Consider the following 27,986-nt stretch of genomic DNA (forward strand, 5'->3'; position numbering starts at 1 on the left):
CCTTAAAATGGATGAAGGACAACCAATTTGGGCTCTGTAGAGAGACTGGGCCAAATAGGCCCTAGTGCTTGTTCTCTTGTTAAGTAGTGTTCATTTTATTACTTATGCATTAATGGGCCTGCTAGCTTCTTTTTATTTTTCTTTTAAGTTATTGATGAGCTGGCCACCCACTTAAGGGCAGGATTGTAATTAACCTTGATTAAGTCTGATTAATAAAAGATTAGTTAGAGGAGAGAGATAACCATCGAACTCTCTTCTTCTTCCTCTTCTTCTTCTCAACCTCCTTCTTTCTCCTACTGTTTTCCCCTTTTTTCTTTTCTTTTTGTTGCTGTTATTCAGAAACTAATCTCAGATTTGGAGGACTGAATCACATCTTGGTATCAGAGCACCTCTTCCTTCCTTCCTCTTTTCCTTTTTTTCCCCATACATCCTTCGATTAGAAGAGTGTATGGAGAGATGAGTTGCTGATTGTTCAGAGAACTTTTGTGCCTAGTTGGTAGAGGGTTTGGAGAGTTAGAATCTGGCCATACATTGCCAAGAAAGTGAGGTTGCTGATTTTTGCCCAAAACCTTAGCTGACTAGAGAGTTTACAGTTACAGGGTAAGAAGACTCTTTGGGTGTGGCACTCAGTGCTTGGGGAGTTCCTTTTGATCTCCAAAAGAGGGCTGTTGAGGTTGGAAAGAGTTTGAGAAGCTCTGGTATGTGTGGTTGACTCTTCTCCCTATTCTCCCACGGAGCCGAGTACAGTGAAACCCTAATTTTGGGACTTGTAGGTACTGGACTGACCCCAATTAGGTCCATATAGACTAAAATTCTTGTTTTTTGATTTTCATTTGGTCAATGGAGCAATCTGGAAGTGAGTTGAAGCAGATTCCAATGTCCAGGGTTGGTCCAATGGATTCCTTTTTGACTGGTGTGACCACAATTAAACTTGATGGAACAAATTACTTGGCTTGGGCAAAATCTATAAGGATTTATGTTTGTAGTAGAGGTAAACTAGGGTATCTTACAGGCAATAAGAAGAAACCGGAAGACACTAATCCCACATATGAAAAATGGATGTTGGAGAACTATACAGTAATTGGATGGTGGTTAGTCAACTCTATGCAGCCTCACATAAGTCAGCATTACCTCTATAACACTATCCCAAATCTCCTTGGATGAAGTCATCTAGAGTAATACTTGATAGTGAATACCCATTTACAACCAACTCTCTCCTTCCCCTCAGGCAAGTCCACAATGTCCCAGGTATGGTTCTTATGCAAAGCATCTAGTTTAGTCATCATAGCATCCCGCCATTCAGGCTTATATAAAACTAGGACATATTTCCAGTGTCCTGAAGTAAATCTAGGACATATTTCCTTGAGCTTGGAAACCAAGGGGTTGTATCATGTAAACTTCCTCTTCAAGATCACCATTCAAGAATGCATTCTTGATATCAAGCTGATGTAGATCCCAATCCAGGTTAGCAGCAAGAGAGAATAGAACTCTAATGGAGTTCATCTTGGCAACAGGAGCAAAAGTTTTTGCATAATCAACTCCGTACACTTGTGTAAACCGCTTTGCCCCTAAACAAGCTTTATACCTCTCCATCGTGCCATCAGCCCTATGTTTGATGGTGAACACCCATTTACATCCAACTGGATCCTTTCCCTTAGGAAGATCTACAAGTCCCCATGTGCCATTTTTATGAAGGGCATTAATTTCTTCCTTCATGGCATCTATCCATTCAGGTACTGAAAGAGCTTCTGCCACATTCTTGGGGATAGGGACATTGTTAATAGAAGTAAGAAAAGCACGAAAAGAGGGTGAAATGTTCTCATAGGAAACAAAGTTGGAAATGGGGTGTTTAGTGGTGCACAATCTAACACCTTTCCTATGAGCAATAGGAAGGTCAAGGTCATTAGCAATAGAGGTATCAATTGCAATAGAATCAGGGACATCATTGGGAGCCATGTTACCTGAGTGAGTATGATCCACCCCCGAGGAGTTTGATGGCACTGGAGGTACAACTTCTAGATTCTCCACAGCTCTTGAATTTGGTTGGCCTTTGCGACGACGGAAGAAGACCCGAAAAGGCGGAGGATCAGGAAGAGGAGGGAGCCGAACTAGTTTCTCCTCATGTCTACACTCCCCCTGAGGAGAAACAGAAAAGAAAGGCTCATCCTCAAAGAAAAAGACATCAATGGAAACATAAAATTTCCGAGAAACAGGATCAAAACAACGGTATCCCTTCTGAGTGAAGGAGTACCCCAAGAATATGCAAGGAGTAGCACGAGAATACAATTTCCCATGAGTGGGAGACAGATTTTGGACAAAGCATCGACAACCAAATACACGAGGAGGAATGAGAAGAAGGGGGGCCTTAGGGAAGAGAAGCTGATGTGGGGCTTTGTACTCTAACCACCGAGAGGGCATACTGTTAATGAGGTAGGTAGAACAAAGAACAACCTCAAGCCAAAAATGTTTGGGGACATTCATATGGAGTAGTAAACCCCGAGCCACTTCAAGGAGATGTCAGTTCTTTCGTTCAGCAACACCATTTTGTTGTGGTGTTCGGGCACAAGAGATCACTATGAAAATACTCTTTCGCATTATCTGACTGAAAGATTTGGATTTCAGTTTGAAATTGAGTGAAGACCATCAGCTGAAAATCTTGGATAATTTTTGGTACTTCCTCCCTGGTTCGCATGGGATATACCCAAATATATCTAGAATAATCATCAATGAGGGTAATAAAATACTTGTAACCACTCTCAGATGGTAAAGTAACAGGGCCCCACACAATCGAATGAACAATGTGAAATGGAAATTCAGATTTACTATTTTTTGGAAGAAAATGAGTTCTACAATGTTTACTCAATTGACACGTTTGACAAGAGAAATCTGAAACGGACACTGACTTAAACGGTTCTGGAAACACAACTTTTAAAGACTCAAAAGACAAATGACCAAGGCGACAATGCCATAAATAAACTTGACTCTTACAAGACTGACTCATAGACTCTGTAACATGAAGACCAGCCTTATTCTCCAGCATGTAAAGTCCATCAACCATACGTCCTGTACCAATCGTCCTCCCCGAGGCCAGATCTTGGATCACACAGTAAGGGAAAAAGGTCACTGAGCAGTTTAAGGAATTAGTAACACTAGTAACAGAGAACAAATTAATGAGAAATTTTGGAACATGTAGAACATCAGAGAGGGTAAGCCCAAGGGGAAGAGAGATGGTTCCTTGACCAGCTATGGAAGTGTATGATCCATCAGCTAGTCTCACCTTGTCTCTTCTAGAAAGAAGGTGATAGGTTTGAAAGTAAGAGGACATACCAATCATGTGTTTTGACGCTCCAGAATCAATGATCCAGGGAGAGTCAAGGTTATGAGAAGCAACATGGAAATCTGTAGCAGAGTTACCTGATGTAGATGCGAATGAGGTTGAGGGAGGAGCATCCATCTGACGAATTGCTCTACCATAGAGCTCTAAATGGTCACGAAAGGAATTCATAATATCCTCCCTTGGGTCAGATCCTGAGGAATGTGTTTGAGTCACAGTATGGATGGGGGGCTGATTCTCTTGAGTAGCCATGTTGGCCATAGTGTGTTTCTTTGTACCTTGATGTCCTGACCTTTTATTCGCATATGATCTTTGCTTCTTATTCAGATCTCGAGCCCATTTCGGTTTCCCATGAAGATCCCAGCATGTATCTCTGGTGTGTCAGGGTTTCTGGTAATGAGTACACCACAATTTTTCTTTATCTTCCATTTTTTTCTAGAGATCTCCTTCCGTGGAAGAATTTCCCACCCTGGTAGAGACACCCCCTTTTGCTGCCAACACAACTGCATCTCCACCAGGGCTGTTCCTCAAATTCCTTCTGCTATCTTCAGATTGTACCAGAGCATAAACTTCCTGAACCGATGGAAGATCCTTAGAACTGAGAATCTGGACTCTGATAGATTCATACATAGGGTTCAAACCATGTAGGAAGGCAAAGACTCTCTGTTGGGAGACAAGTTTCTTGTACAGTTTTGCATCCTCGTCACATTTCCTGTCCACACTCTGATAATGGTCCAACTCCTTCCAGACAGAAGTCAAGTCAGAGTAATATACTGATAGACACCTCTCCCAATGTTTACAAGTAGACGACTCTGCCTGTAGTTGATAGATCTTTGCATAGTGTCGCAGTTCTGAGTTTGTAGATTTTTCTTGTTCCCAGATCTCATTTGTCGTTTCAGCCCACATGAAATTCTTCCTTATTTGAGTTTGCATAGAGACTAAGAGCCAAGACATAACTATGCTGTTTTCTTGATTCCATCTATCATATTCAGCACTCCCAGAGTGTGGTTCTTTAATTCTCCCATTAATATAACCTATCTTCCCCCTTGCAGTGATGTACAGCTTGATCCCTCTTGACCACTCTAAGTAATTTAAACCATCAAGAGGGACAACATCCATGGGAAAGGATAGGTCTACACCCCCACTCATTCCATTCAGCATTGAGGAAACTCCAGATGTAGCAGAATCTTCACCACTCATGATTTCAAATTTAAAAACAACACCCAAAAAAAAGGAACACAGCCTCAAAGAGTTATTACAGAAGGTACCAGCCACTTCCAGACCTTTAGTCCACCAAAAAAAAAAAATCTGTTGTTGCAGCACACAAACAAGGTCCTTATGACCTACGGTTTCACAGGGTTCCAAAAACAAAATTGTTGTTGCAGCACATAAACAGGTCCTTATGACCTACGGTTGCACAGGGATCAAACAACCCCACAACAGAAAGGAAAGGAAGTGGTGAAGGTCACCACACATCTAATCGGTAGACCTGGAACAGGTCCAACATCAGGGCAGCCGAACAGTCAATGAGAACAAAGTAAAAAAAAGGGTTACTTCAGTCAAACATCAGGGCAGCCGAACAGTCAATGAGAATAAAGTAAAAAAAAGGAGGTTACTTCAGTCGAGCACCAGGGCAGCCGAACAACAGATGAACATCAAATGATAACTTCTGAAAGTTTCAGTCGAACATCAGGGAAGCCGAACAGCAGATGGACAGCTGATGATAATTTCTGAGAACCTATCACCCTCTGTTAGTGTAGGGGTATTTTTGTCCTTATACCCAAATTAAGGTTGCTGATCTGTAATGTTGTGTTAGAACTAGTGCTCCTTCCTTAAATAAGGACACATATGTCTTATCAATTATTTTAATAATAAAAAGCATTGTCTGGCCGAATGGGAGTTATGTTCTTTAGACTTCCAGTTCGAACCAGACTTTCTACTTTCTCTTTCTCTTTCTTCCATCTTTCTACCTCTTTCTACATAATCGATCTCAGACAAATTGAACTCCAAGGCAGGCCGAATCATAATATGGTATCAGAGCCACTTGAATCTGCCTAGATTTCTGTCTGCCTAGATTTCTATTCTCTATGCACCCTATCTAGGGTTTCTCCTGATTTTTCTACATTCAATTGGAGATAAGGGAAAGGGCTGAAAAGGAGTGATCGCCCTCTTCCCTTGGAGGTTTCTATGCCTCCAGTTGGGTCTTGTGTGGTCGGTTGTTGTGGTTTCTAAGATCGCCCTCCCCTAATCGATGAAGAATAGAGGGCCGATCTGTGTGGTGCAGTGGCTGTCTTGTGGGGACTGATTTCCTGCTCGTGTCGTTGTTCCTTAAGTGATAAGGTAAGAGATTTTTGTGCATGATATCTGTTATGGATCAAATAGGATGTGTTTCAGATCATGTGTTGGGGTTTCAGACAGTAGCATGCTAGGGTTTATGCTGCTTTTGTGTATTTCGAAGGAAGAGTTGTGATCATATAGTGGTGAGATTTCAAGTAGCCGTAGGAGTAGGGTTTGTGGTGTAAAGAGCACACTTTACAGCAACAACAAGTGCTGAAATCAGTGTGACGAGTGTGATCTAGTTGTGTGCAGTGTGCAGAATTCAGTGGTAATAGAATTCAGCAAGTGTGCAGAATCGGTGATAACAGAATGGGAGATAACAGTGATTGTAAACCTAATGTGATGGTGCCTACAGACTACCTGAATGTTCAGATGACCTCCATTAAACTAAATTGAGAGAATTATGTGCCTTGGGCTAAATCCATCGAAGTCTTTCTGAAGGCAAAGAAGAAGCTAAAACACATAAGAGAGGAGAAACCCTCCATTGACTCTCATGAGTATGAAGATTGGGAGCAAGAGGATGCTCAGATCATCACACGGTTGTGGAATAGTATGGAACCCAGGATTAGTGTAAACTTCATGTTTCTTGACACTGCCAAAGATGTGTGGGACCATGCGAAGAAATTGCATTCAGGACAGGACAATACAACCAGAGTGTATCAGCTGTATTAGGAGTACTTTAATCTGCAATAGGGCAATCAGAGTCTTGAGGAGTACTATGCCAGCATGAAAAACATATGTAATAAGTTGAATGTCTATCACCCTCTCACTTCTGATGTCAAGATTCAGCAACAACAGAGAGACCAGCTTGATGTGACTAGATTTCTGGTGGGACTGAAGTCTGAATATGAACCAGTACGGGCTCAGATTTTAGGAGGATCAGCTCTCCCCTCTTTAGAAGAGGTATTTGCTCGACTCAAGAGGATTTCTCTCGGATCTGCTGAGAACTCTAATATCTCCGATAGATCTGCCTTTGCTGTATCGAGAGGCCGTGGTGCTAGAGGTGGAGCTCGGGGAGCTCAGTCTGGCTGTGGTGGTAGTAGTGGTCCTGTGTATGGCCGAAGTGGCAATGGTGGGCCTACTTATAATCGTGGTGGTGGTTGTACTGGGGTAGAGATTCAGGGGGAGCCCGTGGTAGAGGACGTGGCTCAGGCCCGAGGAAGTGCACTCATTGTGGTATGGAAGGACATACCATTAACTATTGTTATGATCTACATGGTCCACCCTCAACCTGGGCCAATCATGCCGCGACTAGTGACTCTAGTTCTAGCTTTAGACAGGAGAATCATTCATCTGATCAGATACCTCCTACATCCACAGATGGTCCCGTGAAGGAGATGGTGAGTGTTCCCCCTGATGAATATGAGAGGCTTATCCAATCACAACAGAACACGGCGACTTTCACTCACTCAGGTATGGCTTGTCTGGCATCCACGCCTAATCCCTGGATCATTGGCTCTGGAGCCTCCGATCACATGACTAGAACTCCAGGTGTGTTTTCTTCCTTATCTCATTGCTCAACATCACAATCTGTCACCCTTGCTAATGGTTCCACATCCTCAATTTGTGGTGTTGGTAATGTTGACCTAAACCCCGTATCCCTCTCCTCAGTTTTGTATGTTCCTAAATTGCCTTTTAATCTTATGTTTGTTAGTAAGCTGACCAAATCACTTAACTGCTCCATTACCTTTTATCCCTCTATGTGTGTTTTTCAGGATCTCAAGACGGGGTGGAGGGCATGAAGTTGGTGGATTGTATTATCTTGATGGTGGTGGCAGAACTTCAACAGCTCTCCAGTGGTCCCTTTCTCCTCTTCAATGACATTGTCAATTTGGTCATCCGTCGTTAAAAGTTTTGAAGTCTTTGGTTCCGTCTTTGAGTCAACTTTCTGTTTTGGATTGCGAGTCGTGTCAGTTTGGGAAACACCATCGTGTTTGTTGTCAGTTGTTTATGTATTTCAGGTTTGGTACCATAAGGGTACTGTTGTAATTTCTCCTCTGTTTATATTGTTCGACTGTACTAGTATAAATAATAAATCATTCTTTCGCCCCCTAGGTTATGGAGGGCTTTCAGTCACTCGACTCACCTCTCTTCTCTCTTCTCCTCTCCTCTCTTCACTTGCTCTTGCTCAACATGGTCTCAGAGAAAGTTTTCCAGGCCTGAAGGGTGGTGTCAAGCTAACTATTGTTGCATCCAGTGCTGTCTCCAATCGAACTCCTGATCTGGTGAAGTCAGTTCAACCCAGAAGTTACAGAGTCTTTTCGTCTTCCAGCCCAGAAATTGCTCCTCCTGTCTGCTCGATTGTAGAGAGACTATTGTTTGCAGTTCGTAGAGGGTGTTCCGTCTTCAGAAAATTGCTCATCTTTTGTTTGGCTGCCTATTGTTTGAGGATTCGTAGAAGGAGCTCTGGTTTACAATCAAGGAGTTCTGGTTTACCATAAGGGAGACTATCATCTGAAACTAAAAGAGGTACTATCATCCTTGTCTGTTCGGATGCCTATTGTTTGCTGAACTGTTTGATGACTGTTCGGCTACCCTACCATTGTCTGTTCGACTGATGAACTGATGAACTGTTTGATGCCTACTGTTTGATGCCTATTGTTTGTGGACTATCATCCTTGTTTGTTCGGATGCCTATTGTTTGCTGAACTGTTTGATGACTGCTCGGCTACCCTACTGTTGTCTGTTCGACTGATGAACTGTTCGGCTGCCCTATTGTTAAGCGATTGTATTCCTTAACACAGAAACTGTATTCAAACTTTTTTGTTGTGGGTTTTGTGGACTGTTGATGGTCTGTTTTAGCCGACTAATTGTCTGCTCAACATTAATCTTATCAATTGATTGTTCGGCTACCCTAGTGATCTCCTTGACTGGTTAGCTATCAGCCCTACTAAGTAGGTCATTCAGACCTGTTCTTGTACTGCAACAGCAGTGTGCAGACTTGTTTCTGTGAAACCGTAGGTCAGAAGGACCTGTTTCAGTACTGCAACAGCAGTGTTCAGTTTGTTGTTTGTTCTCAGTGAAACTGTAGGTCAGAAGGACCTGTTCTTGTACTACAACAGTAGTGCTCTTTCTTTTGTTCTCAGTGAAACCAGTGGTCAGAAGGACCTATCTCTGAAATAGTCTTGTACGGCTGTACCTTTTTGGTTGTTGTTTCAACTTTTTATTCAGATATCATGGGCAGTGAAGATTCAGCCACATCTGGAGTTTCCTCAATGCTGAATGGAATGGGTGGAGGTGACCTATCCTTTCCCATGGCTGTTGTCCCTCTTGATGGTTTAAATTACCTGGAGTAGTCAAGAGGGATCAAATTATACATCACTGCAAGGGGGAAAATAGGCTATATTAATGGGAGGATAAAAGAACCATCCTCCGGGAGTGCTGAATATGATAGATGGAATCAGGAGAACAGTATTGTTATGTCCTGGCTCTTGGTTTCCATGCAACCTCAAATCAGGAAGAATTTCATGTGGGCTGAAATAGCGAATGAAATCTAGGAACAAGCAAAGTCTACATATTCAGAATTGCGACACTATGCCAAAATTTATCAACTGCAGGCAGCATCTTCTACTTGTAGACAGAGGGATAGGTGTTTATCGGTCTATTACTCTGACTTAACATCTGTTTGGAAGGAGTTGGATCACTACCAGAGTGTGGATTGGAAGTGTGATGAGGATGCTAAGAAGTACAAACGGCTTGTCTCCCAGCAAAGGGTGTTTGCATTCTTATATGGTCTGAATCCTATGTATGAATCTATCAGGGTTCAGATTCTCAGCTCTAAGGATCTCCCTTCTGTTCAGGAAGTCTATGCTCTTGTAAAATCTGAAGAAAGCATGAGAAATTTGATGAACAGCCCTGGTGGGGATGCTGTTGTGTTAGTTGCAAAATGAGGTGTATCTACTGGTGTGGGATCTTCTTCCCGGAAAGGAGATCTCTAGAAAAAAAACAATAGATAAGGAAAAATTGTGGTGCACTCATTGCCAGAAACCCCGACACACCAAAGATACCTGTTGGGATCTTCATAGGAAACCAAAATGGGCTCAAGATCTGACTAAGAAGCAAGGTTTAGAGGTGAATAAGAAGTACGGATAGCAAAGTACAAAGAAACATCACATGACCAACATGGTTACTCGGGAGAATCAGCCCCCAATTTCTACTGTGACTCAGACACATCTCACTGGACCTAACCCGAGGGAGGACATTATGAATTCCTTCCGTGACCATTTAGAGCTCTATGGTAGAGCAATTTGTCAGATGGATACTCCTCCCTCAACCTCATTTGCATCTACGTCAGGTAACCCTGCCACTGCTTTCCATGTTGCTTCTCACACCCCTGACTCTCCATGGATCATTGATTCTAGAGCATCAAAACATATGACTGGTACGTCCTCTTACTTTCAAACCTATCACCCTCTTTCTGGAAGAGACAAAGTGAGACTAGCCGATGGATCATACTCTTCCATAGCTGGTCAAGGAACTCTCTCTCTTCCTCATGGCCTTACCCTTTCTGATGTTCTTCATGTTCCAAATTTTCCCATTAATTTGTTCTCTGTTAGTAGTGTTACTAATTCGTTGAATTGCTCAGTGACTTTTTTACCTTCTCATTGTGTGATTCAGGATCTGGCCTCGGGGAGGACGATTGGTAGGGGTCGTATTGCTGATGGACTTTACATGCTGGAGAATAAGGCTGGTCTTCATGTTACAGAGTCTATGAGTCAGTCTATGAGTCAGTCCTGTAAGAAAAAAGTCTATTTGTGGCATTGTCGTCTTGGTCATTTGTCTTTTGAGTCTTTGAAGGTTGTATTCCCAAAATTGTTTAAGTCAATGTCTGTTTCTGATTTTTCTTGTCAAACGTGTCAATTGAGTAAGCATTATAGAACTCATTTTCTTCAAAGAAATAGTAAATCTAAATCTCCGTTTCACATTATTCATTCTGATGTGTGGGGCCCTGTTACTTTACCATCTGAGAGTGGCTACAAGTATTTCATTACCCTCATTGATGATTATTTTAGATATACTTGGGTATACCCGATGCGAACTAGGGAAGAAGTACCAAAAATCATTCAAGATTTCCAGTGGATGGTCTTCACTCAATTTCAAACTGAAATCCAAATTTTCCAATCAGACAATGCAAAGGAATTTTTTCATAGTGACCTCACGGAATTTTTTGCTTCGCATGGTTCCCTTCATCGTAGCTCTTGTGCCCACACACCACAACAAAATGGTGTGGCCGAATGGAAGAACCGACATCTCCTTGAAGTGGCTCGAGGTTTACTACTTCATATGAATGTTCCCAAACGGTTTTGGCTTGAAGCTGTTCTTTGTTCCACTTACCTTATAAATCGTATGCTCTCTCATCGGTTAGAGTACAAAGCCCCACATCAACTTCTCTTTCCTAAGGCTCCCCTTCTTTCTATTCCTCCTCGTGTCTTTGGTTGCCAGTGTTTTGTCCAAAATCTGTCTTCCACCCATGGGAAATTGGATTCTCGTGCGATCCCTTGCATATTTCTTGGTTACTCCTTCACTCAAAAGGGATACCGTTGTTTTGATCCTGTTTCTCGTAAATTCTATGTCTCCATGGATGTTTCTTTCTTTGAAGATGAGCTTTCTATCCTATTGCTCCTCAGGGGGAGTGTAGGCATGAGGAGAAACTGGTTCAGCTTCCCTCTCTCCCCGACCCTACACCTTTTCGTGTTTTTTCTCGTCGTCGCAAAGGCCAACCAAATTCAAGAGCTGTAGAGAATCCGGAAGCTGTACCTCCAGTGCCACCAGACTCCTCGGGGGAGGATCATACTCACTCAGGTATTTTGGCTCCCAATGATGTCCTTGAATCTATTGAAAATGATTCGTCTACTGCTAATGATCTTGACCGTCCTATTGCTCACAGGAAGGGTGTTAGATTGTGCACCACTAAACATCCCATTTCTAACTTTGTCTCCTATGAGAACATTTCACCCTCATTCTGTGCTTTTCTTACCTCCATTGACAGTGTTCCTATCCCTAAGAATGTGGCAGAAGCTCTTTCAGTTCCTGAATGGACAAATGCCATGAGGGAAGAAATTAATGCCCTTCACAAAAATGGCACATGGAAACTTGTTGATCTTCCTAAGGGAAAGGTTCCAGTTGGATGTAAATGGGTGTTCACAGTCAAGCATAAGGCTGATGGAACAGTGGAAAGGTATAAAGCTCGCTTAGTGGCAAAGGGATTTACTCAAGTGTATGGAGTTGATTATGCAGAAACTTTTTCCCCCGTTGCCAAGATGAATTCCATTTGAGTCATTTTCTCTCTTGCGGCTAATCTGGATTGGGTTTTACACCAGCTAGACATCAAGAATGCATTCTTGAATGGTGACCTTGAAGAGGAAGTGTATATGATTCAACCTCCTGGTTTTCAAGCCCAAGGCAATGAACAGAAAGTGTGCAAGTTGAAGAAGTCCTTGTACGGGCTGAAACAATCACCAAGAGCTTGGTTCAGTAGATTCCATGTGGCAGTTTAGCAGAAAGGATACAGGCAATGTCAATCAGATCACACACTGTTTGTGAAAAAAGGAGAAGGTAAAATTGCTGCTCTAATTGTATATGTGGATGACATAATTGTTACTGGTGATTGGGAGAATGAAATTCAGAAATTGAAACCTTTTCTTGCCACTCAGTTTGAAGTGAAGGATCTAAGACCTGCCAGATACTTCCTTGGAATTGAAGTTGCCCGATCAAAGAAGGGTATCTTCATTTCTAAAAGGAAATATGTCCTAGATTTACTTCAGGACAAGTTGACTCTCCCATTGACCCCAATCATAAATTAGGTGACAACTGTGGTGAATCGCTCAAGGATGTGAAACAGTTTTAGAGGCTTGTAGGGAGATTGTTATACCTTTCTATGACTCGCCCAGACATTGCATATGTTGTTGGTGTCCTCAGTCAGTTCATGCATGCTGCTAAGTCTTCTCATCTTGAAGTAGCAGAGAGAATCCTTCGATATCTAAAGAAGTATCCGGGTATTGGTTTGTTGTTTCAAAAACATGGACATTTGAAAGTTGAAGTTTATACAAATGTAGATTGGGTTGGATCCCAAAGTGGCAGAAAGTCTACCAGTGGCTACTACACCTTTATAGGAGGGAACCTTGTTACATGGAGGAGTAAAAAGCAAAATGTGGTAGCTAGATCCAATGATGAAGCTGAATATCGTGATATGGCCCACGGGGTTGCTGAAGGCATGTGGATAAAGAATTTGTTGGGGGAGTTGGGTTTCCCAGTGACCAAACCTATAACTCTATTTTGTGATAACAAAGCAGCTATAAGCATTGATGCCAATCCAGTGCTACATGATAGAACAAAGCACATCGAAGTTGACAAGCATTTTATCAGAGAGAAAGTTATCACAGGCAAAGTGTGTACCCCCTATGTCACTTTTGAGAACCAGCTTGCAGACATCTTTACAAAGGGTTTAAACCTTTCCAGACATCATGATCTTTGTGACAAGTTGGTCATGATTGATATCTATGCTCCAACTTGAGGGGGAGTGTTGTCAGTTGTTTATGTATTTCAGGTTTAGTACCATAAGGGTACTGTTGTAATTTCTCCTCTGTTTATATTGTTCGACTGTACTAGTATAAATAATAAATCATTCTTTCGCCCCTAGGTTCTGGAGGGCTTTCAGTCACTCGACTTACCTCTCTTCTCTCTTCTCCTCTCCTCTCTTCACTTGCTCTTGCTCAACAGTGCTCCCTTTAGTTCTAGGGTTGATAACCGTGTATCGAGTCCTTTTTCTTTAATTCATTCCGATATTTGGGGTCCTTATAAAGTGATGTCATATAATGGATATAGATATTTTGTCATTTTTGTAGATGATTTTTCTAGGATGACGTGGCTCTATCTAATGAAGGAAAGAAGTGAATTGTTTACCATTTTTCAGAAATTTTATGCTGAGATTTGTAATCAATTTGGTACTCACATTAAAGTATTCCATTCTGATAATGGCCATGAATATTTATCATCATCATTTCAAGAATACCTGGACCAACACGGCATTATACATCAGACCTCATGTACCTACACCCCACAACAAAACGGGGTGGGTAAGAGAAAGAATCGCCATCTCCTGGAAACAGCACGATCCCTAACCCATCACGTAAATGTTCCCAAATTCTTTTGGAGTGATGCAGTGCTTACCTCTTGCTTTCTGATTAATCGGATGCCCACGTTCATCCTTGATCGTCATTCTCCGTTCACGGTCTTGTTTCCCGCTTTGTCTTTGTTTCCTCTTACGCATAGGGTATTTGGGTGTGTCTGCTTCGTCCATAATCTGGGTCCTGGGAATGACAAGTTCGATGCCCGTTCTCTCAAGTGCATCTTCCTTGGCTATTCTCGGACCCAGAAAGGGTATCAGTGTTACCATCCTAGTTCTCGACGTTCCTTTCTGTGTGTAGATGTCACCTTCTTTGAGTCTACTTTCTTTTTGGGGTCCAGTGATGCTCCTTCCTCCTCATCACCTCCTCCTCTTCCACTTCCCGTTGCCGACCCTCTTCCCCTTGTTCTAGCCGTGACCAAACCCTTGCCTCCGGTGCCATCACCTGTTGAACGCCCACCTATCCATCATGTGTATACGCATCGCCCACGCGTATCGGCTACTACTCCTCTGGCTACATCTCCGTCGACAGATCCGGCACCAGACCCGCACTCAGCATCTGAGCTTGATCTCCCCAATGCCTTGCGGAAAGGTAAACGTACTTGCACCATTCATCCTATTTCTAATTATGTTTCACTTACTCACCTTTCTGCCTCCCATCACCAGTTTGTCACCTTGTTATCATCAATTGTTGTCCCTAAGGATGTCTTGGAAGCCCTTGCCTCTTCAGGGTGGTGCCAAGCGATGGAAGAAGAACTCTCTGCCCTCCATCATAATCATACTTGGGACCTCACCGCTCTTCCTCCTAGGAAGCAAGCTGTTGGTTGTAAATGGGTTTATACGGTTAAGTATCTGCCTGATGGTAGTGTTGAACGCCTGAAAGCGCGATTGGTTGCAAAAGGGTACTCCCAAACCTATGGTATTGACTACACAGAGACCTTCTCACCGGTTTCTAAGATAGGGTTAGTTCGTGTTGTGATCTCTCTTGCAGCCATGTATGATTGGTCGCTATATCAGCTTGATATCAAGAATGCCTTCTTGCATGGTGACTTACTCGAGGAGGTCTACATGGAGCAACCTCCAGGGTTTGTTGCTCAAGGGGAGGATGGTAAGGTGTGCAGACTAAGGAAGGCTATATATGGGCTTAAACAGTCTCCTCGAGCATGGTGAGGTAGTAAAGATGTTTGGTATGAAACAGTGCAAAGTTGATCATTATGTATTTAGTCATGACTCTCCGGGAGGAAAAATACTGTTGGTAGTGTATGTAGATGATATTGTTATTACTGGGAATGATAACATGGGTATTGACAGGCTGAAGACTTATCTGCAGGATCATTTTCAAACAAAGGATCTTGGTAAACTGAAATATTTCTTGGGGATAGAGGTAGCAAGATCCAAGTATGGTATTAATCTGTGCTAGAGGAAATATGTGCTTGATTTGCTGGAAGAAACAGGCTTGTTGGGTGCTAAACCAACCGAAACACCTATGGACACAAATACCAGGCTAAGCAGTGATATGGGTGAAGTGTTTGAAGACCCTGGCAGATACCGACGACTTGTGGGTAAACTGAACTACCTAACCATTACTAGACCAGACATCTCATTTGCGGTTAATGTGGTAAGCCAGTTCATGCAGAAACCTCTGATTCCTCATTGGAATGCAGTTCTGAGAATTGTGAGGTATTAAAAAGGGGCTCCAGGTTGCGGTTTGATATACAAGAGTGGCGAAAAACTTGAAATAGAAGGGTATGCTGATGCTGACTGGGCCGGTTCTATGTCTGATAGGCAGTCTACCACAGGCTATTGCACTTTCCTAGGAGGTAACCTGGTGACATGGAAAAGTAAGAAGCAGACGGTCGTGGCAAGAAGTAGTGTAGAAGCAGAATATAGGGCTATGACACACACTGCTTGTGAATTAGTGTGGCTAAGGAACCTTCTACAGAAGTAGGGTACAACATCAATACTCCAATGAAACTCTATTGTGACAATCAGGCTGCAGTTCATATTTCCTCTAATCCGATGTTTAATGAAAGAACCAAGCACATTGAAGTTGGCTGCCACTTTGTGAGGGAGAAGGTGCTGAATGGAGAGCTAGACACAACATATGTTAATACAGGAAACCAGTGAGTTGACTTATTTACAAAAGGCCTGAGTCGGGGAAGAGTGGACTACATATGTAACAAGTTGGGAGTATATGATATATACTCACCAGCTTGAGGGGGAGTGTTAGCGTAGGGGTATTTATGTCCTTATACCCAGATTAAGGTTGCTGATCTGTAATGTTGTTTAAGAACCAGTGCTCCTTCCTTAAATAAGGGCACATATGTCTTTTCAATTATTTTAATAATAAAAAGCATTGTCTGGCCGAATGGGAGTTATGTTCTTTAGACTTCCAGTTCGAACCAGACTTTCTCCTTTTCTCTTTTTCTCTTTCTTCCACCTTTCTACCTCTTTCTACATAATCGATCTCAGACAAATAGAACTCCAAGGCAGGCCGAATCATAACACCCTCGAAACAAAACCTTCTACATGCTCGAAGACGAACAGCAGATGAAGATAAAAAAAACAGACAGACTTTTACATGCTAGAAGCCGAACAGCAGATGGACACAACTGGAAGATGAAGGGACAGATTGCTCGACTTCACCTTTCAAGCCTGAATGACCTGCTCTGATACCATGTTGTACAAGAGAAAGGGAGAGAGAAGAGGAGAGACGAGAGGACTGAGAGCCCAAAAGAATACTGCAAGTGTGCAGTATGTTATTATTTATACTAGGGCGACCATACAACTTAAAAATAAGAAAGAAATTACAAAAGTACCCCTGCGGTACCATACATATATAAAATAACATCTGTTAACAGGTGTTTGGAGATGCAATGGATTGTACACTTCCTTTTGCCTTTGCGAAGGGCAATAGGAAGATCAAGGCCTGTGAAAGTATCAGAAGGGGTAGAGGAGGGATGACATGTTATCTCAGTAGTGACAGGAGGTGGAAGAAGCTCAACTGAAGGAGGGGAAACAACTTGCTCACACCTTAATCGTCGTCTTTGGTAACACCGTTGTTGTACAGGATGAGAAGTAAATGTGAAAGGATGAGCCGAAGGAGGCAAGGGAGATGGAACATGTGAAGGAGATTCAATGGAAGAAGACCAAACAGAAGTAGACAACTCAATAGAGGACTCAAGAGGAACTGGAAGAGGAACAACTGGGGACATAGCAAACAATTCATTTGAATGCTCCCCTTCAGGAGAGGTGCAAAAGAAAGAAATAGACTTTGCAAATGTGACATCCCTAGATACAAGACAGGTGCCATAGATTGGATCAAAACAACGTCCCTTTTGTGTGGAGGCATACCCTAAGAAAACACACTTGCGTGCTTTAGGCTCAAATTTATGTCTCTAGTGACTGTGAACATGGATGTAGCAAGTGCACCCAAAAACTCGGAGGGGAAAAGAAAAGAGCTCCTCATCAGGAAAGAGGAGGCTAAAGGGGGTTTTGAAACCTAGAACCCAGGACGGTATATGGTTTATCAAATATGTAGCTATAAGGATAACATCCCCCCAAAACTTAACAAGAACATGAGATGCAAAGGGGAGACTTCTTGCCACCTCAACTACATGTTGATTCTTCCTTTCAACCACTCCATTCTGTTGCGGAGTATAGGAACAAGAACTCTAATGAATGACCCCAAAGGCATCAAAGTAGGATGAAAGATTCTTCTCAAAATATTCCTTAGCATTATCAGATCGGAATACTTTGATCTGAGTGTTAAACTGGGTAAGGATAAGTTCATGAAACTTTTGCACAATAGTCGGTACTTCATTCCCTGAGTGGTGGGTCCCACACCTCATCAAGAGGTTGCGTGCGGAACCCTAGCCGATTCAAGGCCCACCAAAATCTGGCTTTATGAAAGTCAGTGGGAGCCACTTTGGTTTGACCTAAATCAAACTAGGGCGTAATTTTGTTCCCTCCAGCTAATATGAGTGCATGTGATAGGGAGATTCATATGATGAACTCTCTAAAGGCCTTCCATCATTAGCATGAGGATGGGTCCTTCAGTAATGAGGAAACGCACCAGAAAATGGGCTATCCATTTGTTGTTGGGCTTGTCTGAGTGTTTCATAAGATGATAGGGGCGTCATAGACCGATGTGGGAGGGGCTTCACCAGAAAATGGGAACTCTCTCACGGTACCTTGGCGTTCACGAATATGATGGGTAAGCACTCACTGGACAGAAAGGTTTACCTGAAAACGGCTCTGAACCTTGTCTGACAGAGGCCAAAGGGAAAACTCATATGATGAGTGGATATGATCCTTCACAGAAAGGTGGTGGGGTTATGCAGCTGAAACAGTTGGCTCCATGCACCCTATGTGATTTCCCACATTTCCAGAGACAACCCGTAGTCTCTGTCACTGAGAGAGGAGGGAAATCTCAGAGACGAATAAATGGAGATGGATCGTAGATTAAAATCCATATCTATGAAATGAACATGAATCAAATTAGGTTGTGGACTGATGTTTGCTCTTTTATCAGAAAATGGCAAACGGATCTTTTGCAAAACTGCTTGATGACAACAAGTTGAAGGGCCCAAACTATGCTGACTGGTACAGGAACCTTATGCTGGTCCTAGCTTCTGAAAAGCTGGACAAAGTGGCAAAGAATCCTGCCCCGGAGCGTCCGGGTGATAGGGCTTCTGAGGCCCGAAGGAGAGACTATCAAGAATGGGAGGAGAAAAACTCCCTTGCCTGGTGTTACATCATTGCCTCCTTAGACAACCCGATACAGAGGCAGTTCGATCAGATCGAACTTGCCAAAGACATATTGGACAGTCTCAGGACAATGTATGAAGATCTGAATCGTTCTACTCGACAAAAGGTCTTGAAACAGTTCATGACCGCACAAATTTCCAAGGTCAACAAGTTCACGACCATTGTCTTCGGATGATGGGATACATCAACGAACTGGAGGCTCTTGGATCCGGGCTGGACCTTGCAACCCAGATAGATGCTATCCTTAACTCTTTGCCTCCTTCCTTTAGTTCGTTCATCATGAACTATAACATTAACAAGCTGAATGTCAGCTTACAAGAGCTCAGCAATATGTTGCAAAGAGCTGAAGAACTGATTAGAAAGGATGAGCCTGTAGCCATGCTTGTTGAAGCTGGCAAGACAGGCAAGAGAAAGAGGAAGGCAAAGAAGCCTCAGAAGAAAGCCACTAAGAGCAAGAAGCAGAAGAAAGACAAAGCATCGGATGCCTGTCACTTCTGCAAGAAGACCGGCCACTGGAAAAGGAACTGTCCTGCCTACCTGGAATCCAAGAAAGGTAACTTCGAAACTTATGTTATAGAAACCAATTTGTTGGTAGCTTCTGCATCCTGGTGTATTGACTCCGGGGCTTCAACTCATGCTTGTAACTCACTGCAGGGGTTCAAGGTAAGCAGAAGGCTGAGTGAAGGAGAAGTCACACTCTACTTAGGGACTACTGCAATTGTTGCAGCCGCGGCCATAGGAACCGTGGAGTTAATTTTTAGAGAAGGAACAATTGTACTGAAAGACTGTCTTTATGTGCAAAATTTGAGAAATTTGATTTCTGTCTCAAAACTGTGTGCAGATGGTTATTCTGTCTTCTTTAGTAATGCGATTACTATTAAAAGAAACAACAGATTCATCGCATACGGGGAACTGGAGAACGGTCTCTATGTTCTACATCCTTCTCTAGAAACTAACATAACCGAAACTACGTCGGCTGAAATCCCTAAGAAGAGAGCTCGTGATACAGTTAATCCCACGTGTCTGTGGCATTATCGACTTAGCCACATCGGTGTTGACCGAATCACAAGGTTGGTAAAGGATGGTCCTTTGGATTTTCTAACTGTAGAAGATCTTCCCACTTGTGAGCCTTGCCTACAAGGCAAGATGACGAAACGGCCATTTAACGGTAAGCCTGAAAGATGTACAGGCACACTTGACCTAATACATACTGATGTATGTGGTCCCTTGAGTGTTAGGACACGAAATCAACACGTGTATTTCATCACCTTCACAGATGATTTTTCACGATACGGTTACGTGTACCTAATGAGACACAAGTCTGAATCCTTTGAAAAGTTCAAAGAGTTTAGACAAGAGGTCGAGAAACAGTTAGGGAGAGAAATTAAGGCCCTTCGATCAGATCGAGGTGGCGAGTATCTCTCTGACGAATTCAGGGACTACTTAAAGGACAATGGGATAGTATCACAATTAGCTCCTCCTGTACACCACAACTTAACGGTGTTTCGGAGAGGAGGAATAGGACCTTATTGGATATGGTCCGGTCGCTTCTCATACACTCAGAGTTACCCACATCCTTTTGGGGTTACGAATTAGAGACTGCGATTTATGTGTTGAATCAGGTTCCAACCAAATCGGTTCCGAATACTCCATATGAACTTTGGACCGGAAAGAAACCAAGTGTCAGACACTTGAAGATTTGGGGTTGTCCAGCACACGTTAAAAGAACGAGTGCAGACAAGTTGGAATCCAAGACCAGTCGTTGCCTATTTGTAGGCTACCCAAAAGGCTCTGTAGGTTACCTATTCTATGACCCTAGTGAGTAGAAAGTGTTCTGCAGTTGTAATGCGCAATTCTTGGAAACCGACTATATCCTGGACACCCATCGTCAGGAAGTTGTTCTTGATGAGGAGAGCTCAGGAGCAGTGGGAGATATCCCACAAGTTCCAGGTAGTGACCAACCTAGAAGATCCACTCGGGTATCCAGGCCACCAGTCCGTTATGGTTATGACCAGGATAGTTACCTGGTGGAAACCTTGACTAGTGAGGAGGATCCCGTGACTTACACGGAAGCTATGTTGGACATAGATTCCCAGAAGTGGGTGGAGGCCATGAGAGCAGAGATGGACTCAATGGAGACCAATGGAGTCTGGACTCTAGTAGATCTGCCCTCCGGGGTAAAAGCAACCGGTTGCAAATGGATTTACAAGAGGAAGAAGGGCCCCAATGGTAAGGTTGAGACCTTCAAGGCTCGTCTGGTGGCGAAAGGGTACACTCAGAAAGAGGGCATCGATTATGAGGAAACCTTTTCGCCTGTGGCCATGCTTAAATTCATTAGGATCTTGCTAGCTGTAGCAGCATACCATGATTATGAGATTTGGCAAATGGATGTCAAAACTGCATTCCTGAATGGAGATCTTGCCGAAGATATCTATATGCAGCAACCGCAAGGCTTCATTGCTGCAGGTCAGGAAAACATGGTATGTAAACTTAATAGATCCATTTATGGACTTAAGCAAGCTTCTAGAAGTTGGAACATCCGTTTTGACTCTGCCGTCAAATCGTTTGACTTCGAGCAGAATCCAGATGAACCCTGTGTTTATAGGAAGTACAGTGGAGATAAGGTTACCTTCTTGGTTCTGTATGTAGATGACATTCTACTCATTGGGAATGATGTAGGTATGTTAATTACGGTGAAAGTATGGCTATCACAGCAATTCTCCATGAAAGATCTTGGAGAAGCCTCCTATATACTGGGTCTTCGACTCTATAGAGATAGATTGAAGTGGATAATAGGATTATCCCAATCTGCCTACATTTACAAAATAGTCAAAAGATACAGCATGGAAAACTCCAAGAAAGGAAATGTTCCTTTCAGGCACGGAGTCACTCTCTCCAAGAAGATATCTCCCAATGACTTCTGAGGAGATTGATGGCATGAAAGACGTTCCCTATGCCTCTGCCATAGGGAGCATCATGTATGCCATGCTGTGCACTCGCCCTGACATAGCTCAAGCAGTGAGTGTAGTAAGCAGATTTCAGGCCAACCCAGGGCAGGAGCATTGGACTGCTATGAAAAGCATACTTAAGTACCTTCGAAGGACAAAAGAGTTTTGTCTAGTATTCGACGGTAGCTCACTACAGATCCAAGGGTATACAGATGCCGATTTCCAGTCAGACCCAGATGATAGAAAGTCTACATCTGGATATGTTTTCACGATAGGATCGTGTGCTGTTTGCTGGAAAAGCAGCAAACAGGGGTCCACTGCAGACTCCACGATCGAGGCCGAGTACATTGCCGCAAGTGAGGCTACCAAAGAAGCCGTGTGGATGAAGAAGTTCATTCATGAATTGGAAGTAGTTTCGTCCGACACATCACCCATCCCATTGTTGTGTGACAACAATGGAGCCATTGCTCAGGCTAAGGAGCCACGAGCCCACTCGAAGTCAAAGCACATCGAGAGGAAGTACCACGTACTGCGGGAGATTGTTGGTAGAGGGGACGTCCTGATTCAGAAGGTAGCGTCAGCGGAAAATGTAGCAGACCCATTGACAAAGCCACTATCACAGAAAGTGTTTGAGAAACACGTGGAAAGCATGGGACTCCGGCTAGTACCTGATTGGACCTAAGTGCAAGTGGGAGCTGTTAGACAGTTTTGTATGCCCTTAGCTTCAATCAAAATTGATGTACTTTATGAGTTTATTGTAAATGAATAAAAGTGCATATTTGATTCATGTTCCCTTGGTATGTTTCTGTGTAATACCCTTAAACTGGACACTTATTGAGACTTGTGTTATTTTAGAAAGTTCACTGCCAGTGGGTCGGTCTGGGGAGATCTATCCTGACAAGGCTGACACTGTGGTGCCATCAAGTCGGTTGAGGTGGCTTGTCTCAGCTACCGGGGTGAGACCCCAGGCACATACAGTGTGGGATTAATTGAATCTTTGAACTGGACCAGATTTCCAGTATTGCCCTGGACCTTGGAGATTGATGGGCAAAACTGGAAAGTTACACCCGACACCTAGACTCGATTATGATACTGCACTAGGTGTCGGATCGGGCTGTCTTTGATGTACCAATCAGTGAGATCCTTAGCGGGGGGTCAAAACCTGGGTATGTTGGGACAATCCGAGAATTCATCTGAGTGGGTGATCATAGTGACAGGATCAGCCCCTTTGTCGGACAAAGGTAATGATCGGGGATGCACTCTCACTGTTGGAAACCAAGACTGCCGGCAGCCGATTTCAACCGTTGAAATTTGTTTTGCAAAGTATATTTTATATGAGATATAAAAGTATATACATTATGGTTTCTAAAATGTTTGCAAAAGGTTTTAATTCCCAGGATCCATATAAGTGGAGAGTGCAACACTGTTCCTTGCAGCCAAGGGAGAGGTCATCTCTTGTCGGGCAGTGTATGATCATTAAGGGCTGAGAGGTTAAGTGTAAGACCATTGAGGATAATACCTGATGGGCTAATCTTGCATCTGCCCACAGTCCCTGGGTGTTACAAGGTGGCTTGGCCCCGGGACCACTTAGGGTAAGTGTTGGGCCCATAGAGCCCATTCGATGGGTTTCAGGGGGTTCACTGTCTTTAACAGTGTATTCGACCAGGCCTTGTAACAAAGGCTAGGCCGAACCCATGTGGCTGATGTGTAGATCAATGCTTGGGTCCCACGCCATACAAGGAAGCCCAACTGGGCAGCAGATAGGAAGGTTAAGTGAGCACATAAGCTTGATGGGCCTAAAGCCCATTTCGAACTGGGCTATTTATTTAGTTAATTAAAGGGGCGAATTCTGAGATGGATTAGCAGATAGGATAGGGTCTTAATCCTATCCACTCAGAGAGTCCAGATCTGAATGTGATTCAGATCTAGAAACCTCCTAATGGGATTAGGATAAAGCTAATCTAATCTGCAGATAAGATAAGGGTTTATCCTTATCACTAGAAGAGAAGGCTGATCCAAATATGATTTGGATAAGCACCTCCTAATGGGATTAGGAGCTGATCTTTCAAGTTAACAAAAAGGGAGGGGGCGGCAGCCTTGAGAGAGACGAAGAAACACATCAGATCCTTTTTAGTGCTGAAATCAAGAAGAGAGAATTCTGCACCCTGCGAATACTCTCTTGCCGCCTCCCTGCTCTTGTCGCCCTGTTTGCCAGTTCAATCTCCAGATGTGGGAGAAGTCAAGATTGGATCTTGACATCAGTTCTTTGAGAAAGGATTGAAAAGGAAGCTGTGCTCACGTACCATTCTACTAATTCTTGCGAAGGACAGAGTTCTTGGGGAAGAACACTGCTGATTCTGCTCCATCCTGCACTGCGCCATCTTCAGTGGGAGCAGTCTTTGGATCCTTCCTTGGGCGTGAACACCTTCGTTGGGAGATATTACTTCTCCGTATCAGGTATTATTCTCTCCCATTCCTTTTGGTTCAGATCTGGTTCAGTTTAAGGTTCAAGATTTATCATTGAAAATATGATTTTCTAAATAGGGAATGTGATTCCCAGTTGAAGGGAGAAGAAAAATTTTTGAAATTCGCCCCTTATTCCGCAATCTTTGGGCGTCCATGTGATGGATCTCTCATCCCTTCACTACCCTCCTTGGAGTATTTGGTATTGGCTGGAATCTCTTTATAGGGAAATTTGTGATATGGAAATCCACTTTATACATAATTATAGGGAGAGCAATAAGGCAGCAGATGCTTTGGCTAATTTAGCTTTGTGATTTTGGGAGAGATTTTAGTTACTTTTAGAGGTGTAAGGTTTCTATGCCCCCCCTTCCTCATAGGCTTTTCCTTTTCTTGAAATTAATAAAATTTTACAGTCCCCTTCACCAAGATAATGTTTAGGGTAAAAAAAATTAAGCAGCTCAATTACCGTCTATGATGCCCAAATACAAATATAGACATGGACATGGATATGTGAAATGGGGATACACTCTCCACTTCCTAAAACCTTGAACACTGATACAGGTATATATATATCCCATGTAGTGTCTTAAAAGCGCAAGGTGCAAAAAAAGTGCAAGGGCCATTTTGCACACAGGGCATAAGGCGCAAGGCGAGGCACGTGCCGTTTTGAAGCAAAGTGCAAAAATGCAAAGCATGCTAAAAGATTCAAGAAAATGCGAAAAACACCAGATATTAAGCACAATATTTGTTAAAAGATAAACTTAAATTTTAAAATAAATGTTTAAAAAACATATTATCTCAAATTAAAATACATAAACATATTTAAAATGAAAAATTAAAAATAAAGTCAAGCATAACATATAAAGAATATTCAAGCATGTAAACTCTTAATCTCAATTTTTTCCCCAACTGCATTACTTCAAATAGCTAATGTGATAAAACTTCTAGGTGAACTGGTTCACTAGGCAATAAGCATTTGCAGGTGGAATACCATCATAGAGGTATTTTGGCTGTTTGCTCAGAACCAGTCAGCCAAGGGAGATTGTCAAGAAGATTGATTGTAAAAGAAATTATGAAAAACGTTACAAGGGGTAGGGAGTTGAGGCTAGCTTATCAAGTTGGGGTGCTTTTTCCTATTTATATTAAAAGAAACAATGTACAGAAAATACACAGAAAGATACAAAGGGGAACCCAATGGTTTTTTTTTTTTTTTTTTTTTGAGGAGAAAGGTATCGAATTACTTAAAAAAAAATCCAAATCTGCACAATAAAGAGCTGTGCAGTGCCAATCAGATCTGTACATCTTCTAATCTGTATATTCTGTGTGCATAGATACAAAAAGAGCTCCAGAATCAAGAAAGGAGCTACAAGGCCTATTCCTGGACAATCTGTGTTCCTACCCATGAACACAACCTACCCCAAAATCCTTTCAGTAAATTCTCTTCTGTAATAAACCTGTTTTCAGTCTTTTATTCCTTTCCGTCCGTACACCTGATTAGTGCCTTGGTCTCCTTGATCTCTTGCCTGAAATGTCACAATCCTAAAACAGTATTCTTTAGCCAATTAACCACCACTTGAGAATCTCCTTCCAGCACATTTCTTGTTTAATTCAGCTCCGTTGCTAAACAAAGAGTCTGCAGTACAGCCATCAACTTAGCCTTCAAGAAATTTCCATTTCCTATTGGGACAGAGAAAAGAGCAAGAACCTCACCCTCTTTCATTTCCAAACACACCCCCTATACCAAAGGGCCTTGGATTTCCTACGGTGCTGCCATCAAGATGGGGTGATTGATACATCTTAAAAATTGTTGCTCATTCTTTTATCATTCCTTCATCAACATTTTTATTATTACTGATAAAAAATCGAAAAGTTACTTGGATCTTGGTTCTGCCAGTTAGCTCTTTTTGGTGCCATATTAATACATATTATCATACATAATATACAGGAATACATAATTGCAAGTGTAAAACATTTGGTTTGGGTTAGTTTGGGTTGCCCAAAGCATCAACCCTAACCCGACCTGATTCTTTCAAGTTGGCATTTTCCATCCCCTGTCCAATTGTCAACCCACCCAATCCAACCTTTCTTCTTTTGGCTTAGCTTGGGTTGGATTGGAGTTGGCCCAACCCAAATTGCACTTCTGAGCCCAATGATATTGGGGTTTAAAGCCAATTTTTCTTTAAAAGAAAAAATGGCATGACAAAGTTTCTAGTATTTTCAATCACATTCTAACCTCAAGTTAATCAGTTTAGAGCATTTACTATTGCAAGTACAGTTAGGAGTCCTGAGTGCATTGTTATTTTCTTGTCTTGCATTTTTCAATATTTTATTTAGTAATGTGATTCTTATATGTAGGACAAATATCGTTGAGGCCCACTTGCAAGTGCAATCCCTGCTAAAGTCCGAATACTCCCCCGAGGAGATGCAAAGCATCGGTATGGTATCTATTCAGGAGTTGCAAAACCAACTGGACAGCCTTCTATAGATGTTGTCAAGGTCTATCTCTCTGCTTTCACCGATTTCTCTTGTGATCTTTTTGTGACCCTGATCGTAGGCATTTGTTTTTGTTTTTAGGAATTTTCAGGTTTTTTTGTAGAAAATCTAGGACTTTCTTGCTTAGGTTCCATAGATGTTGGGTGCATATGCTAACTTGTTTGTTTCTTTCTGATGATGATGTCCATTACTGGCTAGATGCATAATGTAAAAATCAAGTCAACTGAAGGTGAAATGACATTATAAATTTTGTTCTTCTACAATCTGTTGATTGTTTGGAGTTTGGAAATGGTTGAAATAAGGGAAGTTGGATGTAAATGTATGAAAGCAATGTTCAAAGTATCAGAAACGCAAGGTGTATCGGAAAGATAATTTTAAGAGGCGTATCGGGATATGCTTTGGATATGTATGGATATGGATGAAAAATCAAGATACGCATAAATATGGTAAAAATTTCAAATAAATCTTAAAAAAAAATATATTACTAACTATATTTACAAATTTTATATGATTGTAAATAAGTCATTTAAATTTTAAAAACCATAATTTAATGGTTTATATAAAGTGTGACATATCGGGACACAGTTGATAACTGTTGAAAAAAAATGATGGAATAACTAAAATGTAAAAACAAAAACAAAAACAAAACTAAAATGTGAATGTCAATTTTCAAAAATCAATATAATTAATCTTAATATTTATGAGTATATAAATTTTAATAATTAATTATAGCTTTTATTAATAAAAACTTGTCACTCATTAACAAAAGTGAAAATTTACTTAAAATTAAAAATGCATATAATCATAGCAAACAAATATGTGTGGCTCATTGGCGAATTTGTGGTGGTTAAAACTTAAAATCAAGTGACCAAGGTTTGAATCTTGTTATAGCTAAAATTTGAAGTTTTTACACTAACAAAACAAAATAAGTGATAGGGGATTATTAATTAAAGGAATTAATGAGAGAATTTGAATTGGGTGCTAAAATTCAAGTTTAAATTTAAAATTGTCTTGGAATAATCGGCTAATTAATGAAAGAGAAATTAGATTTAAATAAACAACATTAACAAGAGATTCGATATTAAATATGTATTAACGATACATATGTGAACTGCATCGGACTGTTTTGGGCCCCTATCAGACTGTTTCGAGTTTGTATAGGCCGATACAGATCCGAAACAGCTCGATACGGGCTCATATCGACTGGTATGTACGAAAAGAAACAGAATGAATGATTTATACACGTTCCACGTATCGGGTTCTTGTCGAAATTGATACGTTGCAATATTTTGAACACAGTTAAGTGTATCGGGATCCAGCTTTGGGTAATAGCCTTCTAGCGGTGATAATTGGGTCATGTCGGGTCCAATAACATTCTTTGTAATATACCATGAGAAAGATGGGTACTGAAGTGGGAGTATCTTTCCAGAACCTATGTAATACAGTCAGTTTGGTTTGGTTCTGTCAGATCCGCCAACCCATTGGCAACTCTAACAAAGGAAACACAACCCAGAAA

General features: G+C 41.9%; 1 protein-coding gene across 9 annotated transcripts in view; it reads left to right on the forward strand.

Annotated features, from left to right (window-relative positions):
* The window catches only part of LOC148842070 (sec34-like family protein), a 142,021-nt gene extending 115,288 nt beyond the window's left edge, over positions 1 to 26,733 (forward strand). For all 9 annotated transcript variants that reach the window (XR_016103234.1, XR_016103236.1, XR_016103235.1 and 6 more), the window contains one exon: positions 26,333 to 26,733. Coding sequence is in view for 6 of the 9 variants with exons in the window: in XM_088957583.1 (XP_088813709.1) it covers positions 26,333 to 26,462 (130 nt within the window). In the remaining 3 variants the exon portion in view is untranslated. The remainder of the gene's footprint in view (positions 1 to 26,332) is intronic.
* The last annotated feature ends 1,253 nt before the right edge of the window (positions 26,734 to 27,986 follow it).

Source organism: Nelumbo lutea, chromosome 8, assembly GCF_056320005.1.
Source record: "Nelumbo lutea isolate HS-2025 chromosome 8, American lotus-T2T, whole genome shotgun sequence".
NCBI classification, from domain to species: domain Eukaryota; kingdom Viridiplantae; phylum Streptophyta; class Magnoliopsida; order Proteales; family Nelumbonaceae; genus Nelumbo; species Nelumbo lutea.